This window comes from Scardinius erythrophthalmus (genome assembly GCF_964197995.2).
Source record: "Scardinius erythrophthalmus genome assembly, chromosome: 9".
NCBI lineage: Eukaryota > Metazoa > Chordata > Actinopteri > Cypriniformes > Leuciscidae > Scardinius > Scardinius erythrophthalmus.
Window position 1 is genome coordinate 13,142,445 of NC_138229.1, and position 22,985 is coordinate 13,165,429.

Consider the following 22,985-nt stretch of genomic DNA (forward strand, 5'->3'; position numbering starts at 1 on the left):
TGCTTTGGCTTACCAGCAGCAAGGTCGACCATGCCCCCTTGGTGTGACGGCCTGCTCCACCCGGAGTGTGGCATCCTCTTGGGCTCTAGCGCATGGCGCCTCGCTAACAGACATATGTAGATCTGCAGGCTGGGCTACACCTAACACGCCCTCTGGGCAACCCCCACGTGTGTAGTCCACTGTAAGCCTCTCTGAGCATGTGTCTTTCCCTCGGCAAGCTACCTTGCCACCCCTGGGTTTGAAATATTCCACCTGCAGCTGGACACCCCAGTGATTCTCAATATGCAGCCCCCTGGGGTCATGTGTATTCCAAGTCCCCCCCTTCGGGCTGGGCATAATTGCATATTTCCACTGATATATGCTTCCCAGTGTACCTTGGCATAATTCCAGCAGCCATTAAAAACTATCCCTTTCATGTTAATGTTGCTTTTTCATCGTTTACATGTTTAAATATTCTGAGAATGCATAGTTTTAGTTCTAATGTTTAATGTTTAAACTGCAATAAATGCAGCCATTTTTTTGGCAGCCATTTTGTTTTTATTGTTTATGCCAAAACAGTGATGTTTACAACTTGTTATACGGCAGAAATGGATTCAGCACCTAAAAATCATATAGAAACAACACTTGAAGTACTTTTCCTCAAAAATGCCTACTGCATCTTATCCAGGGCTATTTATCTATTTTGGGACCTGACTATCAGGAAAGGAAGTGCTAAGAAATCGCTGAAAACGGGCTTCACTTGTCTCAATTGAGTTCCAATGGGGTCGCTGTGTCCATTTCTTTTACTGTCTATGCATACTACTCAACAAACATCCAAACGTGGTGCTCCTTTTGTTCTCTTGTTTGGCTAGCTTCAGTATCATCACGCATCGCAAACGGATCGCAAAACGTAGCGCATTTTTCAAACTCTAGTGAAGTAGTGCGTCATAATGACGTAGTATTTCTCGCGCATGCGCATTAAACAACATATTCATATATCATGCATGGTTAAATGTTATTTCAGATTTTCTGTTTAAGTTGAAGTTGTTCTAACTCATTGTGTTGTTAAACTCTGTAAGTTCACAAAACTTTCATTAACCTAACTAAAAGTCAATCTTTTTTTCAATGTAGTGTAGTGTGATTAAAATTAAATGTATTTTAACTGAATTTAAATGCAAATTCATTTTGTTTACATTTGTTTAACTTTTGCTCGCAATTAATACAATTAAATGTGTGTTTAAAAATGTGTTATAAATCATAATTATTTAAAATGTATGTTTAAGTAAAACTTAGTAGATATTACAAAGTGCAGTTTTTAAAACATGCACTTAAGTATGTTTATAAATATTGTCATAAAAGTGTTCTTTCTTTAAGTAACATTTAATTAGACATTATTAAAAAGTGCATTTGTAAAAAGTGCACTTAAGTGTGTTTATAAAAATTATGATAGTGTACTTTCTTTAAGTTAAGCTTAAAGGGGCTATATGCTTTTTTCTGAAATTTAAACTCGCGACTGACACCTGTGGCCAAAAAACGGAACTGCTCTTCCTTTCTGCTCGCTCTCGTACGTGCACACTTCACAAGTCATCCGCTGCAAAGAAGTCAACATTATGTTTACAGAGGTAAGAACAGTCAAATACATATATTGTTTGAGAAACTAAGTTTGTTTGCTGACTAGCGGTGGTGGCAGAGTGATCTGAAACGTTTAACATGAACGCGCTTGACGTCACATCCGCAGACAGCGCGCGAAAAATCCGACCCGACAGAAAATAGGAAAAATAGGATACTAGCTTATAGGTGCACCCACTGTGAGCTGAAAAGGTGTCAGTATGCTCATCAGGAGATGTTTGAGTCATACATGGTCAAATAAAAAGGCTATTGTTACGTTTATTTTGGGGAAACAGTTGCATATAGCCCCTTTAATTAGACATTATTAAAAAGTGCATTTTTAAAAAGTGTACTTAAGTGTGTTAAAGGGATAATTCACTTTAAAATAAAATTTTGGTATGTTTTAGCTTACCTCAAGGGCATCCAAGATGTAGGTGTCTTTTTTTCCGCAGTAGTTTCAATTTTGATATTTTTAGGTCAAACCGTTCTTGTCTGTCAGTCATTTCATGCAGGTCTATGGTCACTGTCTCAAAGAGCATGCACAAAGTACAAATTAAAACAATTCCCCATCGTTCAAATTAAACAATTCCCCATCGTAAGTACACATTGACGGCCTAAGACACGAAACGAGCGGTTTGTGTGAGAAAACGAACAGTATTTATATCGTTGTTATCTCTTGAACACAGCCGCGTCCAAATGATCTTAGGGCGCGGGCGGGTATAGATATATACACTAGACGTCGCCTTGGCTACTGCAGTTCATTGGAACGAAACCGTAGCCAAGCGACATCTAGTGTATATATATATATAATTTGGACTTTGTGCATGCTCTTTGAGACCGTGACCATAGACCTGCATGAAATGACTGACAGACAAGAACGGTTTGACCTAAAAATATCAAAATTGAAACTACTGCGGAAAAAAAGACACCTACATCTTGGATGCCCTTCAGGTAAGCTAAAACATACCAAAATTAAATTTCAAAGTGAACTATCCCTTTAAGAAATATTGTGATTAAAGTGTACTTACTTTAAATTAAACTTAATTAGATATTATTACAAAGTGCATTTGTAAAAAGTGCACTTAAGTGTGTTTATAAATATTGTGATGAAAGTGTACTTTCTTTAAGTTAAGCTTAATTTGACATTATTACAAAGTGCATTTTTAAAAATGCACTTAAGTGTGTTAATAAATATTGTGATGAAAGCGTACTTACTTTAAGTTAAACTTAATTAGATATTATTACAAAGTGCATTCATAAAAAGTGCACTTAAGTGTTTTTATAAATATTATGATAAAAGTGTTCCTTTAAGTAAAACTTAATTAGACATTATTAAGTGCATTTTTAAAAAGTGTATTTAAGTGTGTTAAGAAATATTGTGATGAAAGGGTACTTACTTTAAGTTAAATTTAATTAGATATTATTACAAAGTGCATTTGTAAAAAGTGCACTCAAGTGTGTTAATAAATATTGTCATTAAAGTGTATTCCCTTTAAGTACACATAAGTGGTCTTTAATTTTAATTTTATTATATTATCTGCAAGTGCACTTTTCAAAAAGTATACTTTTATTATTTTAAGCACACAAAAAGTGCGCTTTCAATACAATTAAGCACTTCTTTTTCACAAGGGTTTCCTCCTCAGAATTGTTTATCTCTTGCTCTTCCCTCTCTCTGGGCCCTATTTTAAAGGGGCAGTAAGTAAGAATTACTCCCATCTAGTGGTGAATTTGTATTTTGCAATCAAACTAATTTTGCTCTCCAGCGCCTCGCGTTTTCAAATGCGCGTTGCATCTACGGTAAGCGATATGTACCAAAAAGCTTTGACAGGATGTCTTCTAATAGCACCTCGTCGAGTTTTCCTTCTGGTGAACTGGTTTGTTATTTCAAACAAACTACAACTTGACACAACGAACAAACGAATGTTACAGTTTTGAACAAACAAAACTTACAACCTTGTTTATAGGACCATCTCTACTTTACTCAATAGCTGCTATTCATCAAAGAGCCTGTTTAACTTTTAACTATGTTCTACTGTCTATATCAGTGTTTCCCAACCTTTTTTCAGTCAAGGCACCCTTTGAAATTTAAAAAAAAATGTGTGGCACCCTACACTAGTGTTGTCACGATACTACTTTGATACTATACTTTGAAATGTGCTGGTTTTGTTTTTGTTTTTTATTATTTTTGATGTGCACAAATAAATGACAGGTAGGCTACCATAAGATTTTCTTCTTCCTGTTCCTTTTTTTTTCTTCGTTCATGCATGTTACAAATGAATGAATGAATTAAACATTTTTAATTTTATATAATATATAATTTTGTTATAATTGCACAAGATAGCTTGTTTTTACTATATTTTATGTAGCCTAATAATTTCACAGTAAATCTCCAAATTAATGTAGAAACATCATAAAGACAGTATATTTCAAATAATTGTTTAATGGCATCTTTTTATGAATGAAGTGTTATTTGATTCTGATGTCACTGCTGCACTGTCACATGTGGATCCCACAAGCGTCCCATTTTCTCACAACTCTTAACGTTCATTTAAGACTTTATTTAACTAATTTAAGACTGCTCTCATGAGGATACTCAAAGCGAAAGCTCGAAAGAGAAGTCGAGTCTGGCGCGCGTCGTGTCAGCATCACAGGACAGCGCATTCTCTTTTGTATTTTCTCGCTTTCATGGTTAGAAGCATTTGCATGAAGAAGAACGTGATTATATAATGTAACGCTAGCCAAAGGATGACAAAAAAAATGCTGCTTTAATTGCGTTAAATATTTTTAACGTGTTAAATTGAAAAATATTAATCGCACGCGTTGCGTTGACAGCAGCACAACCGATGTGAATACGCGGCAAGACGGACGTTGTGACAATTCGTGTGTATTTGACTGTAAGCGCATCAATGAAAAATAGGCAGCTTTATGTGGACGCACTGGGAATGAGGCACGGGAATAAAATCACATGCAAGCGCCACCTCCGCAACTCAACGCCAAAAACTTATGATTTGCATTTGTATTATAAATTTGTGCGCATTATTTGTTGTTATTAGAGACTTCCGACGATCCGAGATTGATGGTAAAGATTTGTTTTTTTTAGAATAGAATAGAATAGAATAGAATGAGGCATTTATATACATACAACCGGCACATCCGGGAACTTAACTGTCAATTTTGTAACCGCCCCTTTTTAGGGGAAAACAAGCCCGACTTCCCATAGACTTCAATACAAAATAGCGGCACAAAACAACGTCCGTACACAGCCGGCAGACGTGTATAACTTCAGAAATCACTTAGATGAAATATGTCGAGTAATTATATGTCCACCCTGCCTTCCATAGAGCGTGAACGATACATTTATAAACTTAATTTGGGCAACTTAAAAACATATCCCGTTTCATTCTACCAGCGTCAAATTGGACTAACAACCCCACCCAGTGGTTTACCCGGACATTTACTCGTACCTCATCGAGTCACCAGGTAGCCAGTGAATGATTTTACTACGGTTTTAAGAAGTAAACATCTTTAAATGAATAATATTGTGTCTTTATATTTAGAGTAGCTACTGAGTGCACTTTTCTGTCCAGCTATACAACTAGCCTGATTTAGCTTTCGACAGCATCATCCGTAATTCATGATATTTCCATAACAGCAAGATATTATGATGATGGCAGGCAGAGATGGGCATAAATACATGGAAATGTATTTAAAATAAAATAAAAAATACAAAATACTGTGTGGAAAAAAATTATTAAATACAAATACATAATAGGGGTAGCCTACTGTGTGAAAAAAAAATGTTTAAATACAAATGACATGTTTGTAAGGGTTAGTACACGTCCTCAATCCGTTAGGCCGGTGACACACTGGATGCGTGGCGTGAGCGTCTCAGCTGCGTGGCGTGTCCGTTTTTATTTCGGCTCCCATGTTAACAGGTTAGAGCTTGCACACTGCGTGCGTGACACGCGCGTCTCAGGCGCGGCTCGAGCCGCGCGGAAAACGCGTGCCCAGAGCCGGATTAACGCAAAGGCAAACTAGGCACGTGCCTAGGGCCCGATTGGCGGGATGGGGCCCAGACAGAGGGACAAAAAAAAAAAAAAAAAAAAAAAATTAAATGTCCTATCTACAATTTATTTCAAAATGTCGCCTATTAATCAACTAAAAATAGTGACGATGTTTATCTTAACCATAGACTGTTACATTACGTCACATTAACGCCAGCCCATGACTGTAGAGGCGCCAGCCAGTTTAGTCCGAGGGGACGTCAGAGGCGATCAGAGGCGGTCAACGAACGCATCCATCAGGTGCTGCGAGTGCGAAGCAAAAGCAGAAATAGGCACGCAAAGAAGCACAGCTCGTAATGCAGGTCATCGATTTTGGTGTGATTGCAATGTATTTTAAATATAAACTTGTGGGCTACTGTAGATCAGCGTCATTTCTGGAAAAACCATTCACCGCTTTATGAGTTTAAAAGAGCGCGCGAGCGTCATTAACGTGCCCAGACGCGACGCTTTGAATTTGCGCGTACAATCAATGAATAACATCGCGTCCAGAGCTGACTAGTAAAAAAGCTACAAAAGTAAAAGACAAGACGTTTGTATTCAAAGTTAAAAAACCAACACACTGCAACATTTTTAAATGTTTCAAATAAAGGATCTCATATCTATGGGTCTATCTTCTATATTCTGATGCTGATGATTAGATAATACCCTGACATCATAGCCTATAGGAATATTAGTTTAGATTTTTTTTCCTGCTCAGTAGCGATCGTGTCTTTCTCTTCCACTTGATTTGTGTATAGCATATTTAAGGTAGCAATGCAATACATAATAACATATTACTGATATTAATAATATGACAATATCTGCAGTCAATATTGATTAAATGGGAGGGAAAAATCCTGCCCATAACGCAGAAAAATGATAAAAGCACGTTCATGATGTTCATCTACTGAAGTGGTATTCTGGAACTGTGAATAAACTGAATAAAACAGCAAAATAACAACAATAACAATAACATCTTCATTAAACAAAAAAAGAAATTAGCTTAGATAAAGTTTGATAGGCTACCAGTAACAAGTCTGGACCCATTACTATTTTTAATGTTTTTGAAAGAAGTTTATTATTATGCTACAAGCCTGCATTTATTTGATCAAAAATACAGAAAAAAAACAGGAATATTCAGCAAGGATGTGTTAAATTTATAAAAGTGATATTGAAGACTTTTTTAAAACAACTTTTTAATAATCAAAGAATCATGAAAAAAGTATCACATGTTATAAAATAAATATTAAGCACCATTTCTAACATTTGATAATAAATCAGAATATTATAAAGTTTTCTGAAGGATCACGTGACACTAAATTCAGCTTTGCATCACAGAAATATATTTTAAAGTATAGCCTAGTAAAATAGAAAACCATTATTTTAAATTGTAATAATATTTCACTATATTATTTTTCTGTATTTTTGATCAAATAAATCCAGGCTTGATGAGCATAAGAGACTTCTTTCAAAAACATTACAAATAGTAATTTGTCCAAACTTATGTACTGTGTAAGTAAAAATATACTAAATTTAAAATTAAATGTTGTATAAATAAAAAGGTTAGGAATCATATTTGTTTCAAGTGTGTTTTATTGGGGGTGGGGGGCCTCCAACATGAATTTTGCCTAGGGCCTCCAAATGTCTAGATCCGGCCCTGCGCGTGCCTACTAGAAATAGAACCGACGCCTATTTTTCACGCGACACGCAAGCGTCTTGGAAGCGTTTCCAGGCAAAATTGAATAGGAAAAGATGTTTATATGACATTTTGACACGAATACATATTAATAAATGTCATTTTGATGTTTGAAAGTGTCTCTAGGGTTTGACATAAATGCAAATATAAATGCAATTTAAAAAAATATTATCGATTTTCAAATACTGCACCTGTCAATACAGAACGAAATATTCTATAGTCTATATTGACTGCCTTTACTGTGTATGGCGCTCGCTGGATTGTTTTCCCCTAAAAGTGGGCGTGAACCTTTTCAGAGACGTTCTATGACGCTACGCCGGTTGTATGTATAGCGCTTTCATATGTACTACTGTACACCCAAAGCGCTTTACAATCATATCAGGGGTCTCTCCTCAACCACCACCATGTTTTACACAGTTTCCCGCTGGGAAACGCTGGTCTATATAGGCTAATAAAAAAATAAAAAGCCTGTAATTAAGACCTTAACATTGACTTACCTGTCGAGAAGAAGGCAGGCAACTTCAGCGTCTCTTTTGAAAGCTTTCTCCTGCATTAGCTATCCCGACATTATAGCTAATAACCCTTGTTTTTGTAATCTCCGATCACGTTTCCCTTTACGGTCTTATTGTGGAGTTTTTCGACTAAGAGGACTCGTTATCCTGTGACTTAACCGTGCAGTGCAGCCTTTTAAACTTGCCGGGGCAGTGACAAAAGCGCCTCTCACTGCTCTGCTCCGTTTCTGCTTCAGTCACTTGACGCGGGCTCTGAACGAAAACGCGTTGTGGAAACGCGTTGGCCTAGTACTTTTTGTCCCTCTCTGCTATTATAGTTTTTCAAGATGGCGGAACTACATGGAAGCCTCCGTGGACCTACCCGTCCCGGGATGCGATATTTTTTTTCCCAGGATGGTAGGGGAAAACTCATTAATATTCATTAGGGAAGTCATCACTGATTGGTCTGATGACCTACCCCTAACCCCGCCCCTAAACCTACCCGTCACTGGGGTCTATGTGATGACCTACCCCAACCCCGCCCCTAAACCTACCCGTCACTGGGGTAAAGACCAATCAGTGATGACTTCCCTAATGAATATTAATGAGTCTTCCCCTACCCTCCTGGGAAAAAAAATATCCCATGTATATAAAGATAATAAATTCTTCGTTTACGAGGATAAGTCAGATCATTGGCAGAGGTATTTGGACACCATTGAGGACATATTTATGAATAAAAATATTGATTTTAGATAATAAAATACCTAAAAAGTTACTTATTGTCCCTTTAACGATCTGAAACGCAAGTGTCAAAACGCCAAGCGCAAGTAACTTTGTGGGCGGGTCTCGGCGCTGTTGCTATTTTCCCGGCGGGATAAATGACTCTTGCGCCCGGCGCAAATCTGAAAGGGGTTGGTCTGAAGTAGCTTCATTATTCATAGGTGTGGTTTGGGCGTAACTTGAAATAAACCAATCAGAGCATCATCTCACATTCCCTTTAAGAGCAGACGCGCTTTTTCCTTGGCGTATTGCTATTATAACGGCGGATTTGCCAGACGCACGCCAGGAGCGGTTCACAGCCGAGGAGAGCAAAGCTCTCGTCACGGCCGTAAAAGAGAGAGAAGTGACATTGGGGATGGAGAAACACACCCAAATTAGCTTTGGTTAAACAGGCATATAATAATGTGGGTAAATGTGTAAGCTAGATGTATGCTTTTATAATAAATTGTCTATCTATCTATCTATCTATCTATCTATCTATCTATCTATCTATCTATCTATCTATCTATCTATCTATCTATCTATCTATCGTTCTATCGTTCTATCGTTCTATCGTTCTATCTATCGTTCTATCTATCGTTCTACCGTTTGTAATAATATAATTTGCAAAAATGAAAACTGCTGCTTCTGTGTAGATTAGAGAATCAAAGTGTATGCGCGTTGTGCACGCTATACATTATGGTCAAGCATGCGCCCTTAAAATAGCATAATGAACAACGCGCCACTGACTTTAGACTAGGTTTTTTCTGGCCAGTGGCGCAATTGTTTTATGGAACAGTAAAATAGCACCAGGGATTGTTTGCGCCGGAACACGCCTCCTTTTTGGCGCTGAACCGCCCAGGGAGCGCAAGTTCATTCCCTAGTTTAGCGACGTGCTTCTGTGGAGGGAAAAGCGCGCTTTGCGCGGGTGCAAAATAGTAATGAAACATGCGTCGGTGTACAAAGTCAATTGCTCTGGGTGCAAGATAGGGCCCTCTGTCTTTCTTGCTGGAATGCTGCAGGGAGGAAGCCTCACCCACTTCTGCCTTCACACTCTTCCCCTCTGATGTAAAAACAACAACATGCACATACAATAAATATAAACACACACATACACATATATACACATACACACATATAGGCATGTTAGTATTTTCACCCCCCAAAAAAATGGTTTTAAGTCAGTTACTTATAACTTTTGCTGTAGTGTGTCTGTAGGAAATATCAGTTTACATTTCCAAACATTCATTTTGCCATTAATTGTAATCCAGTGAGATTTTTGTATGTACAAGTAGTCTGACAACAGCCAATATGCTCCAAACGGAAATCAGATCTCACCGTCATCGAGTCTTGCTGTGATGACATGAAGAAACAGAAAAAGCTGAGAAAGACTAAATCCAGAAGAATTGTGGCAACGTCTCCAAGACGCTTGAAGAAACTTGCGTCCAAAGCTATAGTACTGTGAAAACTTTTAAAGTAAAGTGAGGATGCTTTCAGAAAATAATGTTATAAATAGGTTTGGTGTGACCACCCTTTGTGTTTAAAACAGATTTTTTTTCTAGGAACACTTGCACATAGTTTTTAAGGTATCTTTGGAGGCCAGTTTCTTCAAGCGTCTTGGATACATTGCCACAGTTCTTCTGAAAAACTGGTATAAGTTTTTTCTGTTTCTTCATGGAATCATAGATAGACTGGATGGTGATATCAGATCTCCGTGTGGAGCATACCAGCTGTTGTCAGACTCCTTTTGCATTACATTTTTTTTGTTGATGTAATGGTATTTTAAAATGTATTATTTTTGACAAATACTATGGATTGATTATTTTCTGGGCCCATTTGAAGACCATGTATGATGAACCTGCTGCAGAAACTCAGGGGGAAACCGTGAACACTTTTACCGGATTTCTTGCTGTGGTCTTTCTCCATCCTGTCCAGACTCTCCAGCAGATAGTCAACCTTGTGTTTGATTTGAGAAAGCTCTCTCTTAATTGTTTGTAGGTCATCAGCTTTTACTAAAAGAAAAATAATTCACTGAATGCATGTACCAATTGACAAGCCAATCAAGGTCAAAAATGTAAAATGAGTAAAGGCTGTAAAAAATGTAAAAAAGTAACGTACATTTTTTTTTAATAATAATAAAAACAAATCAACCAAAATGTATTTAACATACACTCACCTAAAGGATTATTAGGAACACCTGTTCAATTTCTCATTAATGCAATTATCTAATCAACCAATCACATGGCAGTTGCTTCAATGCATTTAGGGGTGTGGTCCTGGTCAAGACAATCTCCTGAACTCCAAACTGAATGTCAGAATGGGAAAGAAAGGTGATTTAAGCAATTTTGAGCGTGGCATGGTTGTTGGTGCCAGACGGGCCGGTCTGAGTATTTCACAATCTGCTCAGTTACTGGGATTTTCACGCACAACCATTTCTAGGGTTTACAAAGAATGGTGTGAAAAGGGAAAAACATCCAGTATGCGGCAGTCCTGTGGGCGAAAATGCCTTGTTGATGCTAGAGGTCAGAGGAGAATGGGCCGACTGATTCAAGCTGATAGAAGAGCAACTTTGACTGAAATAACCACTCGTTACAACCAAGGTATGCAGCAAAGCATTTGTGAAGCCACAACACGCACAACCTTGAGGCGGATGGGCTATAACAGCAGAAGACCCCACCGGGTACCACTCATCTCCACTACAAATAGGAAAAAGAGGCTACAATTTGCACAAGCTCACCAAAATTGGACAGTTGAAGACTGGAAAAATGTTGCCTGGTCTGATGAGTCTCGATTTCTGTTGAGACATTCAGATGGTAGAGTCAGAATTTGGCGTAAACAGAATGAGAACATGGATCCATCATGCCTTGTTGCCACTGTGCAGGCTGGTGGTGGTGGTGTAATGGTGTGGGGGATGTTTTCTTGGCACACTTTAGGCCCCTTAGTGCCAATTGGGCATCGTTTAAATGCCACAGCCTACCTGAGCATTGTTTCTGACCATGTCCATCCCTTTATGACCACCATGTACCCATCCTCTGATGGCTACTTCCAGCAGGATAATGCACCATGTCACAAAGCTTGAATCATTTCAAATTGGTTTCTTGAACATGACAATGAGTACACTGTACTAAAATGGCCCCCACAGTCACCAGATTTCAACCCAATAGAGCATCTTTGGGATGTGGTGGAACGGGAGCTTCGTGCCCTGGATGTGCATCCCACAAATCTCCATCAACTGCAAGATGCTATCCTATCAATATGGGCCAACATTTCTAAAGAATGCTTTCAGCACCTTGTTGAATCAATGCCACGTAGAATTAAGGCAGTTCTGAAGGCGAAAGGGGGTCAAACACAGTATTAGTATGGTGTTCCTAATAATCCTTTAGGTGAGTGTATTTGTCACTAGTAGATTAAATGGTAAGTTTACCCATCATTTACTCACCCTTGTTTTGTTCCAAACCCGTAGCATAGGCTAATCCTTCATTAGATGAGGATGCCGTTTGATTTGACATCAGAACACTAAATAGTCTTAATGAAATCCTGTTCGCAACTTATTTTACGCCTTTGATGTGATGTATTTCCAAATGATATTCACTGAGAAAAAAATGCAGGGTGGGAATTTTATCCATCATAAATTGATTTGACTATGAAATATATATAAAATATAACAAGAGCCAATAATCCATTTTAACCTAAAACCACTAATTATATAAAGTACACAACTTTTTACATGTCTGTAACATGCATCACTTTGGATGGTAGGCTAAATGGACGAATAATAAACAAGTAAACTATAAACTGGAGAAATGTTATTATGTCACAGTGATAATATTTAGATCTTGTTTTTGATCACCTGGCTTAAAATGGTTACTAAACTAATATTTATCAATATTTTTCATTATGGCACCATCTAATGGTAAAAATAATATGACAGATTAAAGACAAGAATGTTGATTTACATGTATGCATAAGAGAGCTCTTATTCATAACGTCATTAATATCCTTTAGTATTTGACATATGTATTGATATAATGGCTCTCTGTCATTTATGACTTGGTTTTGACAACTTGATGAATTAACCACCAGAATGCAGACAAATATTTTAACAAGTTCCATAAAGCCTATAGCATCAAACAGACAAAATCAAGCTAACTGTTTTTGATCTTCCTTTTGAACTTTGAAGTTAACTTACAGTCTTTCATTGATGTTCAACAAAATATCTGCCAAGAGTAGTCTGCAAATCACAGAATTTATTGCTGTATATTTGCCATATATACAATATAAGAATGGAAAATCAGGGTGTGTGAATTTTTTAAAACTATGACTGTCAGATCTCCTACATGTCGCATGTCTATTTTAATTTGTACTGATTATATAATATTATAGACATTTTTATTCGCAAAGAATATTAACGCATCATTATGTTACAATTAAGCAAAATTGGTGTTATAGTTTTAGCACAAGGCCACAAGCAATCACAGCCCATTACTACAGCACTTATGTCTTTGACTTTGCGTTTATACAACTGTTCAATAAACAAGTAATTAATTTTGATTAACTGACGTTTCAGACTACGTTTCCGCTAAAGAAAATAGTTCCAAAAGAAGTACCGGCTAGGCATCACCATAACACAGACTCCAGAGCGGTCTTGAGTTGGTATAAGAGTGGAATGGTATGGAGCAGTGGAGGTTTTCCTTCCACTCAAAGCCTTCTCTTATTCCACTCCAGGATTTCCATTCAACTGCTTACTGCTAAAAGAAATCATGCCATGAGTGACCATGTGGCAAATGGAAAAAAAAAAATCTTCATTTTGCAATACAAGAAAACCTATTTCTGGCCATGTTTACTCACATATTGTGAAAAGTAAATTAGTATATCAGGTGGAAGTTTCCTGAAGCTGTCGAAGTCCTGAAAACCCTGATTTACATTAAACGCCAATTAAATGCAGGCACTATTATGCATACAAAATGCAAAAAAATAACTTTTTCAAAACATATTTTTCAAACATTATTCTCATATCTGTTTTTACAGAGGACATTTAGGCTATATAAAAATAAATAGCCTGGAACCTTAAAATTGACTGGTATACTGAATAAAAAAAAAAACATTGTTTTGGTTATAGAGTCTTGTTTTCATTTTCTTATTATTAACTGATATTTTCTTATTAACAATTTTGTCTTTAAAAAACTTTAGTGAACTTTGATTTGGAGCAAGATAAACTGGGGGTAAAAACCCAGTAAAAGCCATTTGTTTCTTAAAATCCAAACAATGTAATAACGTAAAAAACGAAATATACAAAAAAATGATGGGTCTCAGGATGATATAGAAAATTAAAGAACACACACACACACACACACACACACACACACACACACACAGTATAAGTAAGGACATTCTAGACATAGACATAGACATAGACATATAGACTTCCATTGATTTTATATCAGGTTAATAATTATTTTCTTACACTCTCAGAAATATTTTAATAAAAACATGTTTTGTTCGATTTATTAGGCTTTTTAAATGTATTAGCATGGGCTACACCGTTGTTTTTTTTTTTGTTTGTTTTTTACATTTTTATTATTATTGCGGAAGAACGTTTTGTTGTGCTTCGGCTCGTGACAGTGCGGATAAATATGGTTATAGCCTACATACTGCTGCCTGCTCATACATTACTAGTTTTAATGACAAGGATCTCAAGCTGACTAGCTACTACATCATAGATAATGCTTTACAATGTAACTTAGGCCTACTCTGTTAGAGATACATAAAATTGCTTGATCTGTTATTTTTTACAATCTATGGTTCAATAAAATACCTTAATTACTCATTAATTACAGATGTAATGCCATCTCCGGCTCTCCGCTTCGCTTTTACAACATTTCAAATTCCTCAGTTCTCCGGAAAGCCAAAGCCAATGTTGATTTTCGTTTTATCATGAGCTCTGAGTCGCTTTCTCTTTTCGCCAGCAGATTTAATTAATTAATATTAATTTATTTATTTGTTTATTTTTTATATATATAATGGTTGATTCCACGAGGTTTGAGATTTTGATCTACGTGTAAACCTTTCTCGCTGGTTGAGACAATTGTTAGTTAGTTAACTAACTTATGCCATTCAGCCGTCAAAGTAGCCGAAGCAACTATTCTATGACGAAGCACGCAGCCCATATTACGTGATATCCCGCGAAAACCATCCGGACATGTCTAAAAAAATAGCCTTATCATAGTAAATCAGGGTTTGGGTACATTTTGGAAGAAGATAACTGATGTATTGACTCATTATTTAAAAAAAAAAAATAATAAATAGTGAGTTAACTATCTAATATGAGGAAAATGTCCTCACTAGTCGATTGTCATATTTCAATCGCTTCGCTATTTGGCCCTCACAAGTAGCCTAGGCTAGGCCACAGCCAAACGTGTACAAAATCACATTCACATTATATGCATACATTCCAAAGGCATAACATACACTATACAAACTGTACTCTATTCCCCAAACAAACCTACCTTAGGGACCGTTCGGTATTTATGGAAGGGGCCACCGGAGGAAAATAGGGGAGGGTCATGTCTTTTTATTCTTTGTTGAGGGGAGGGTCATCCAACTTTTTTTAGTCTAGGGGGAGGGTCACCCAACTTTTATATTCATTAAAACAGCAACATTTCAAAGTGGCTTGTTTGGTGCTATTTTTTCCATTTAGCTCCATGTTGATCTCGCGTTATCAGCCCCCCTTCGATATCAGATGGGTCTGACCCAACAAAAATCCAGTTTGGCGCTGTTTGGCAGTGTGCGCTTCAGTTCGCGCTTAGAAAAAGTGCATCATGTCAGAACAGAATGCCAAAGAAATGTTTACCCGGCAAAGCTTTAAAGCACGAGCAAATAATGAACTTTTGTTTTTAAGTGCACAGTGTCCTGTGAGTGTAACTGTAACTCTACCGCTGCATTAACATGTGATGTGAACGTACGTCGAGTTTTACAGTATTGGGACTGAGGCGCCAGAACTGCTGATAGAATGTGCGCTGTAGGGCGATACTGCATATTTTAGTTTCCATTCTTATTTTGTTTCCACGATGTATGTAGGGCTACCACCAGCCGCGGCGCTACCATTGGGCCCGGGTGGGCATTTAGGTCCGGGCCTACCCATTTTCTATAGCCTATGGTTTTGTACGTTTCTTCATTCGGATCTATTTGCGATGATCGATCCAAATTCTAAACAAAATGTTTACATGCTTCGTCCGATTCATTATTCATTAAGATAATAATTAATAAATGCACGCATAATTATCAGTGAACTTGATAAATGTTGCAGATATGTTTTACATGCATGCACAAACAAATGCCTTTCAACTTGTGTGTGCAAAATTCAGAATAAAATGAATGTGCAGCAATTTGCACAAATACAGAGTCTGTAGGCCTACTGTGTTGTTACCATTAAATAAGCTCATTTAGTTTCATTTTTGTTAAAATATAATAATGTTATTTTTTCATCTATGTTGATTATGAAAAGTGAACCGCACACACGAGTATACGCAATATCGAGAGACATGGAGCGGGTCAGACATGATTTTGACCACTTAATTAAGTTTTGTTTTGCAGAAAACTATTTTTTTTAAGTGAATTTCGTTTTGTATAAATTGTATCTTAATTTTCATTTTTTTTTTTATCAACAAATTGCCAAATAGCCTACCAAATATAGCAGACAACACAATCACAGAGGCGCCCGCGTGGTCACTTGCACTGCTCGTAAACAGGAGCGCATCTCATCCTAACTTAACGAAACTCAACATATGCCTCACATACATGAAATATATCTTAAGAAAGCTTGAAATGTCTTTTTAACAATTTAAAACGAAAAGAAATAGGCTACTCTCTGGTTATGTAATGATGTGCATTTCTCTCAATAGGCGTGTTCACTAGCCTACTACCCAGCAAACATTTGGACGTTTAATGACCGTTGAAAAGACGTCCGTCCGAGACGTCCCGTCATGGTTGAAAAATAGTTCCAAAATGGAAGTTGAACCGACGTCTTTTCTGGCCGTGAATTCCACGTCTCTTCTGGCCGTGAATTCCACGTCTCTTCTGGCCGTGAATTCCACGTCTCTTCTGCGCGTCCCTGGACGTCTAAATGCGTCGTCATATGTGTTTAAATGTGTTGCTGCATAATTTAAGTGTATATATAAGCCTGCATATAAAATAATCACACACCTATTGTGTAACATCGTGAAAGACAATTAAATCTTGAGGTTTAGCCTACACATCTTGACAAAGGTTCTAAAAAGGTCCAAAATTGGTCCAGTCAGACCTGAACGTCAATAAAACGTTTTAATCACGTGTACATCAAAAACAATAACACATTATTTGTGGACATAAGCAAAAAAGAAGCATGTTCTGATTAAGCACAACATTTTATTGATATTGAACAGCCAAAATTTCTCTTTATTTTTTTCAATGTTTAACATTTCGTGAGCTTAGAATTTTAAGGTTCTATCTCCACTTTTGGTTGAAATTGAGTTTGACAATCTGATCCATTAGGTGTTTATTAATGCCTGTGTGGTGTTATTTTTGTAAAAAAAAAAATTGTTAGTAGTTATTAATAAAATAAAAGGTTCCATCTCACAAAACATAAACCGAGTTTAAAAACTTTGATGCTCAATAAACTACAATAAACGGAGATAGAACCTTATAATTCTAAGCTCTCGATTTGTTAACCAAACTAAAATACCAATTGCAAAATACTGAATTATTATATAAAGATAGTTCACCCAAAAATGAAAATTATGTAATTTACTCACCAAATTCCAGACCTGTATGAGTTTCTTTCTTCTGCTGAACACAAAAGAAGATATTTTGAAGAATGTTTGTAACCAAGCAAATAGAGCATCCATACCATTGTTGGAGAAAAAATGATTATTAATGGGAAGCGACATCTGCTTGGTTACAAACATTCTTCTAAACATCTTTGTGTTTAGCATAGAAAGGTATACAGGTTTGAAACATGAGGTTGAGTAAATGTTGACAATTTTCATTTTTGGGTGAACTATCCCTTAAACACATTGTTTGGCTCATTTGTTGTATCCACCACCCCCAGCTCTTCCTGGAGTGTGTTTCAGGTGTTCTGCCATTGCTGCATCAATTTCAGTGTCTGTAGCATGTGGGCTCCACCTCATCACAGCATCTAAGGGAAGAGAATATATTTATTTTTAAAATAAATGAAAATTAAAAATTTGAGGTGACATGCACTTATTTTCAAAATATTTTTATGGTCTTCAGCTAAATTCAAAACAGCATTTGTCCCCTGCCTCTTCAATACCACTGTGGTGCCCTTGAGAAAGACCCTTAACTAGGTGTGTAACAGTGAGAAAGTGAACAGGACATTTCTGATAAAGACAGGTGGGCTGTGATGTCCCCTGAATAGACATGTTTAGCAATTCTAAAATTACAAAAATTTTAAAGCAGTTACTGAAAACATGCATGTTCAAATCCAGCTAAACATTTCATTCTACTTCAGATAATTTACTTTCTGAAAGAAACTCTCAAAAGGCTACATTAATAATTTACAGTAATAACTTTGACTGTATCATTAAACATACTTTATACTATGGTATACCGTTGTATAAGTTCAAAGCAACTTTTAGCCTACTAGCTAATTTTAGCCAAACTCAGTTAGCCAATTTCAGTTGACAATGTGGGCATCATTTCTTTCGGTTCATTCATGTCAAACAAGTAAAACTCTAGCACGTGAATCTAATAATACAAAATGTACGTACCCAACAGTAGATTTCTAACAATATGGACCTCAATTCCTCCTCTCTTCGTGGTTATTCAAACTTCAGTGTTCCGGAGTGAGTCTATGGGGAAAACGCGGTAACATCTCGTGAGATAATCTAACCTATCGCGGGATTTGGTAATGTCGGGAGATCTTTTGTTACATCTTGGCAGCACAGTTTTGGCAATTACATCCAACTCAGACATAAATGGTGACCAGATATATTTCTGTTTTACATGCATACATTCCATAAAAAAAAAACAAAAAAACAAAAAAAAAAACAACGTATCAGGTAGGCTACAGGTTGAAATAATGACTAAAATGCAGAGGCTTTGCATTCACTTAACCACACTGGGAACTGTGTGATTATAATTTATTTAAACAAGATAAAGTAAATATATTTACTTTGTATACAATTCGTGTATTTCATAAAGATAATTCCTGGGGTTTTTTTTTTCCTCTGTCTTGCTTGACTAGACGTGTACGTCAGTGGACGTGTATTCACAGCCTTGACGTGTAAAGGACGTCAGTGGACGTCTTCACAACCTCTTAAAAACTACTTGGGCAATTAAATTAATTTTTGCAGTATTAACCATGCAAGGATTAAGCACAGCTTTTGCATATTTCACAAGGATTCCATGATGGAGGGTCATGATGGACTATAAATGCACGTGTAAAAGACGACGCCGAGGACGTCAGTGGACGTATTCACACAACTTATTAAAACTTTAATTTAATAAAAAATTTAATTAATTATTGCAGAATTAACCACGCAAGGATTAAGCACAGCTTTATCACAATTGATTTCATAGAGGGTCATGATGGACTATAAATGCACGTGTAAAAGACGTCGCCATGGTGACGTCCTCTCTCACCCGAAACACAACATGGTATATATTGAACTACACGTAGCTAAAAGTCAAAATAACAATTATACATGCAACCAGATAACTGTAGACATGCACACATGTATTTGAATGCATTTTTAGGAAATGTTCTGTGTTACATATTTTTACCGATTTATGCCGTCATACCACGACTATTTTTGGCCAGGGACACGACGTTGCCGTCGGACCAATGTTTGCTGGGTACGGAGATGGCGATCGTCAACATCATCTTTACAGCTGTTGTTGCTGTTAATAAACTAAAAATAATAGGCTTATAATTTTATTAAACAACAAATTAAATGAAATTTTTATTGTATTAAAAAAGCAACAAAAAAAATCCTGTTTATCAATATTGTGTGTGTGTGTGTGTGTGTGTGTGTGTATGTGTGTGTGTGTGTGTGTGTGTGTGTGTGTGTGTGTGTGTGTGTGTGTGTGTGTGTGTGTGTGTGTGTGTGTGTGTGTGTGTGTGTGTGTGTGTGTCGAAATAATTTGTCCGCTGCTGCTCAAAAAAAAAACCGGTCAAAAACCCCACTGTCAGTGTTTTGTAAGGAACAGGTAAATATGTTCAATATAGCAGGAGACATTTGAATTGTTTACTAATAAAACAGTTATTTTTTATGTCAGTGTCGGCTAGACGAAGTTGACGACTCGCGATCTTCGCAGCGCTACCACATCTTTAAATCACTATTAGTAGGCTATTATTTAAGTTAACATAAAATACATAGACCTACACCACAAAAACTAGTTTAGGATAAATTCGTTCAAATTGGGCGATTCCAGTGAATGGACGTGACATTTGCAGTCAAAACTTAAAATAAAAATTCTCAGAAAATGCATTTATTTGAAACGTCTGAAAGGAGTCAAGACATTAGAAAAATATCAGTCTACACATGCGTTTTATATTTAATATGAGGGAAATACACATGTGACGTGACACAAAAAAATCTTTAACTTTTAGGTGGCAAAATATTTTTTAGTAATTCTTTAAATTACACTGTGCAAACCAAAATATACCCACCGGATGAATAAAGATCGGCCTCCACAGAAAATTAAATTTTATATTATTTTTATTTTATTTTTCGTGTTTGCATTTATGTGAAAAAAAAAAAAAAATGTTACGGACGTGACAGTTCTCCATTACGCACGGACATGACTGCTCTGAAGCGACTTTAAAAATTGCACAGAGACCTCAAACAGAAAGCACAAAGCCTTTCTTTAAAGGGAATTTCGTTTTTTTATTAATGTTATCTTAATTTTAATCAATGTTTCATCTGGATTTAATAAATAAGAAGTAGTCTAAATATAGTAGAAAATAGATAATCATGACACAGAGGCGCGGGCGAGTGAACTGGACTCTTGTCTCATAAATGAACCGAAACTCAGCGTAAGGTATGCTACTTTCCTCATAGACCTGAGAAATATATAGAAAGCTTGAAATGTCTACTTTTAAACATGCAGAACAATTCAAAACGAAGGAAAACAGACTGCTTTCTCCTTATGAAATGTGCATTTCTCTCTGGCGCGTTCTGAGACGATCGCGACGCATCGTCAACTTCATATTTGCAGTCGACACAGAAAACACTTGTTTATTAAAAACAATTAAAATGTCTAGCTATATTTGACATATTAATAATCATTACTTTTGCCGGTTCTTTGTGACAGCTTAGATGCTTTATTCGCAACGCCACCCACATGTTGAACGCGTCACACCGCATCAGCACCGAAAACATGTTTTTTTTTTTTTCAAATCTAAAATAAAAAATTGTGATACGAACCGAATCATAGGTTTGGTCTATCGTTACAGCCAGATGAGAAAGCAAGAGTTTATGGTTTAAAAAACAAACAAACAATGGCTATCTGAACATCTTTGCCAAGCCAAACTAGTACAGAATTAGGCTAATCAATAAATTATCGGGGAGGGTCGTGCCTTTTTTCACAATCATTTTGGAGGGTCATAGAAAAAAATATTGCTGGCGAAGGGAGGGTCGTGTCTTTTTTGACAACAGATCTCAAAACTCCTCCGGTGGCCCCTTAAATAAATAACGAACAGTCCCTTAACAAACTTTCTGCATTTTTTCCATTTTCAAAAACATCACTTAGTATGATTTATAAGTAGGGAACCAAAAAAAAAAAAAATTCCCACAAGGACAAGGAATTCAGGTATTGCCATCTTTGTGGGGACATTTTGTCCCCATAACATAGTGTATGCCTGAACCACACAGCCATACACACACATAATCCATTAACGCAAACTATGCTGAAAATGTCTTTTCAGTGTAGGCTACCCAATTCTACATTTGACTCGCCCTAATGGACTACTAAAATAAACAAAACCCTCTCAACATCAGTCTAAAGTACAAATGTTCACAAACTTTCGCAACCTTTCACAACAAAGTATTTAAGAACAGCGTTTGCCATTCAAAGCTGAATTCTGGAATAATCGCAGGAGTAATTTGTTGGAAAAATAAATAAAAAAGCGAGACAATGGCAGGACTGCTGCTGGTACTGCTGCTCTGTGCTGGGAGCTCAATTGCACAAGATTTATTGACACCAAGTATGGACATTATTGCTGAGCTCCAGAAGCTAAAACCCATGGATGAAAGGATACAAAAATTAGAAGAAACACTGACCAAAGTATTGAGTGAGAATGAAGGTAAGGTGGATTTGTATTGAGCAATTTACCATTTATGAACTTACAAAGAAATTACAACTTACACATCTTTATAAATTCATTGGTTTGCAGTATTGTGACATTATCATATCAATGTGTATTCCGTACAGCTTTGAAAACCTCGGTACAAGATTCACAAAATAAGCTTGAAACTGCCCAAAAAGATATTGAAGGCAAGTATAAGGCACATTTTGTTCCCATAGACATTTAAATGTATTAAATTAAACATTTTATTTGATTACACATTTTACATCAGCCCATTTGCTTATTTCCAGCCACAAAAGTTGCTTTCTCTGCTGGACTTCTGGCATCTGGAACAGGACACACTGGGCCCACTGATAATCTGAAAATTCTGGAATACAAAAAAGTCTTTAGTAATGTTGGAAGTGCCTATGACTCAAATACTGGTAAGGACTGTGAAAAGAATACCATTACAGAAATACTGTGTTCACATATGATGACATTTTCTGTGATTGCTTTGTTCATGTGCCAACAGGTATTTTCACAGCACCAATAAAAGGAGCCTATTACTTCAGATTTTATGCTCATTCTCATGGTGGAACCACAATGGCAGTCAGTCTCTTGAAGAACGGTGAAACCCAGTGCTCTGTGCACGCCTGGAAGCCTGTTAGCAATGGTAATGGCAGCAATGGTGTTGTTCTCACACTGGAGATCGGTGATCAGATTTCTACACGACTTTGGAAGAACACCTGGGTTTATGATGATCCAGAAAGTTACACTAGTTTCAGTGGCTTTCTGATCTTCCCCTTGTGAACACCTGAATTTCTTAGAAATCCAGTGCAGGATGTGATTAAAAACACAATTATATGAAATTTAATTGTTCCTGTGTAAGTGAACTATATCCAAGTAAATGAAAGGGAGATCATTGTTTATGCTTCTTAGTTACGATGTATTAATGTCTGGATGTCTTCATATTTCTCTCTTAAGTCTGAAGAGTAAATGAGCTAAACTCATATGATCCATCTAAGAATGGGAGTAGTACTTTCCATATCTCTAGCATATTAAATTCTGAACATTTCATTAAATAAACCAAATATCACAGAATTAAGATTCACTTGCATTCTTTC

At 36.6% G+C, this 22,985-nt stretch overlaps 1 protein-coding gene across 1 annotated transcript; it reads left to right on the forward strand.

The window, feature by feature from the left end:
• Positions 1 to 21,611: 21,611 nt before the first annotated feature.
• LOC308696118 (complement C1q-like protein 4) lies at positions 21,612 to 22,964 on the forward strand. The gene is made up of 4 exons (XM_081374513.1): positions 21,612 to 21,879; positions 22,008 to 22,070; positions 22,173 to 22,304; positions 22,394 to 22,964. Exons 1-4 carry the CDS (start codon positions 21,711 to 21,713, stop codon positions 22,669 to 22,671), a joined length of 642 nt encoding a protein of 213 aa, XP_081230639.1. The 5' UTR covers positions 21,612 to 21,710; the 3' UTR covers positions 22,672 to 22,964.
• Positions 22,965 to 22,985: the final 21 nt, after the last annotated feature.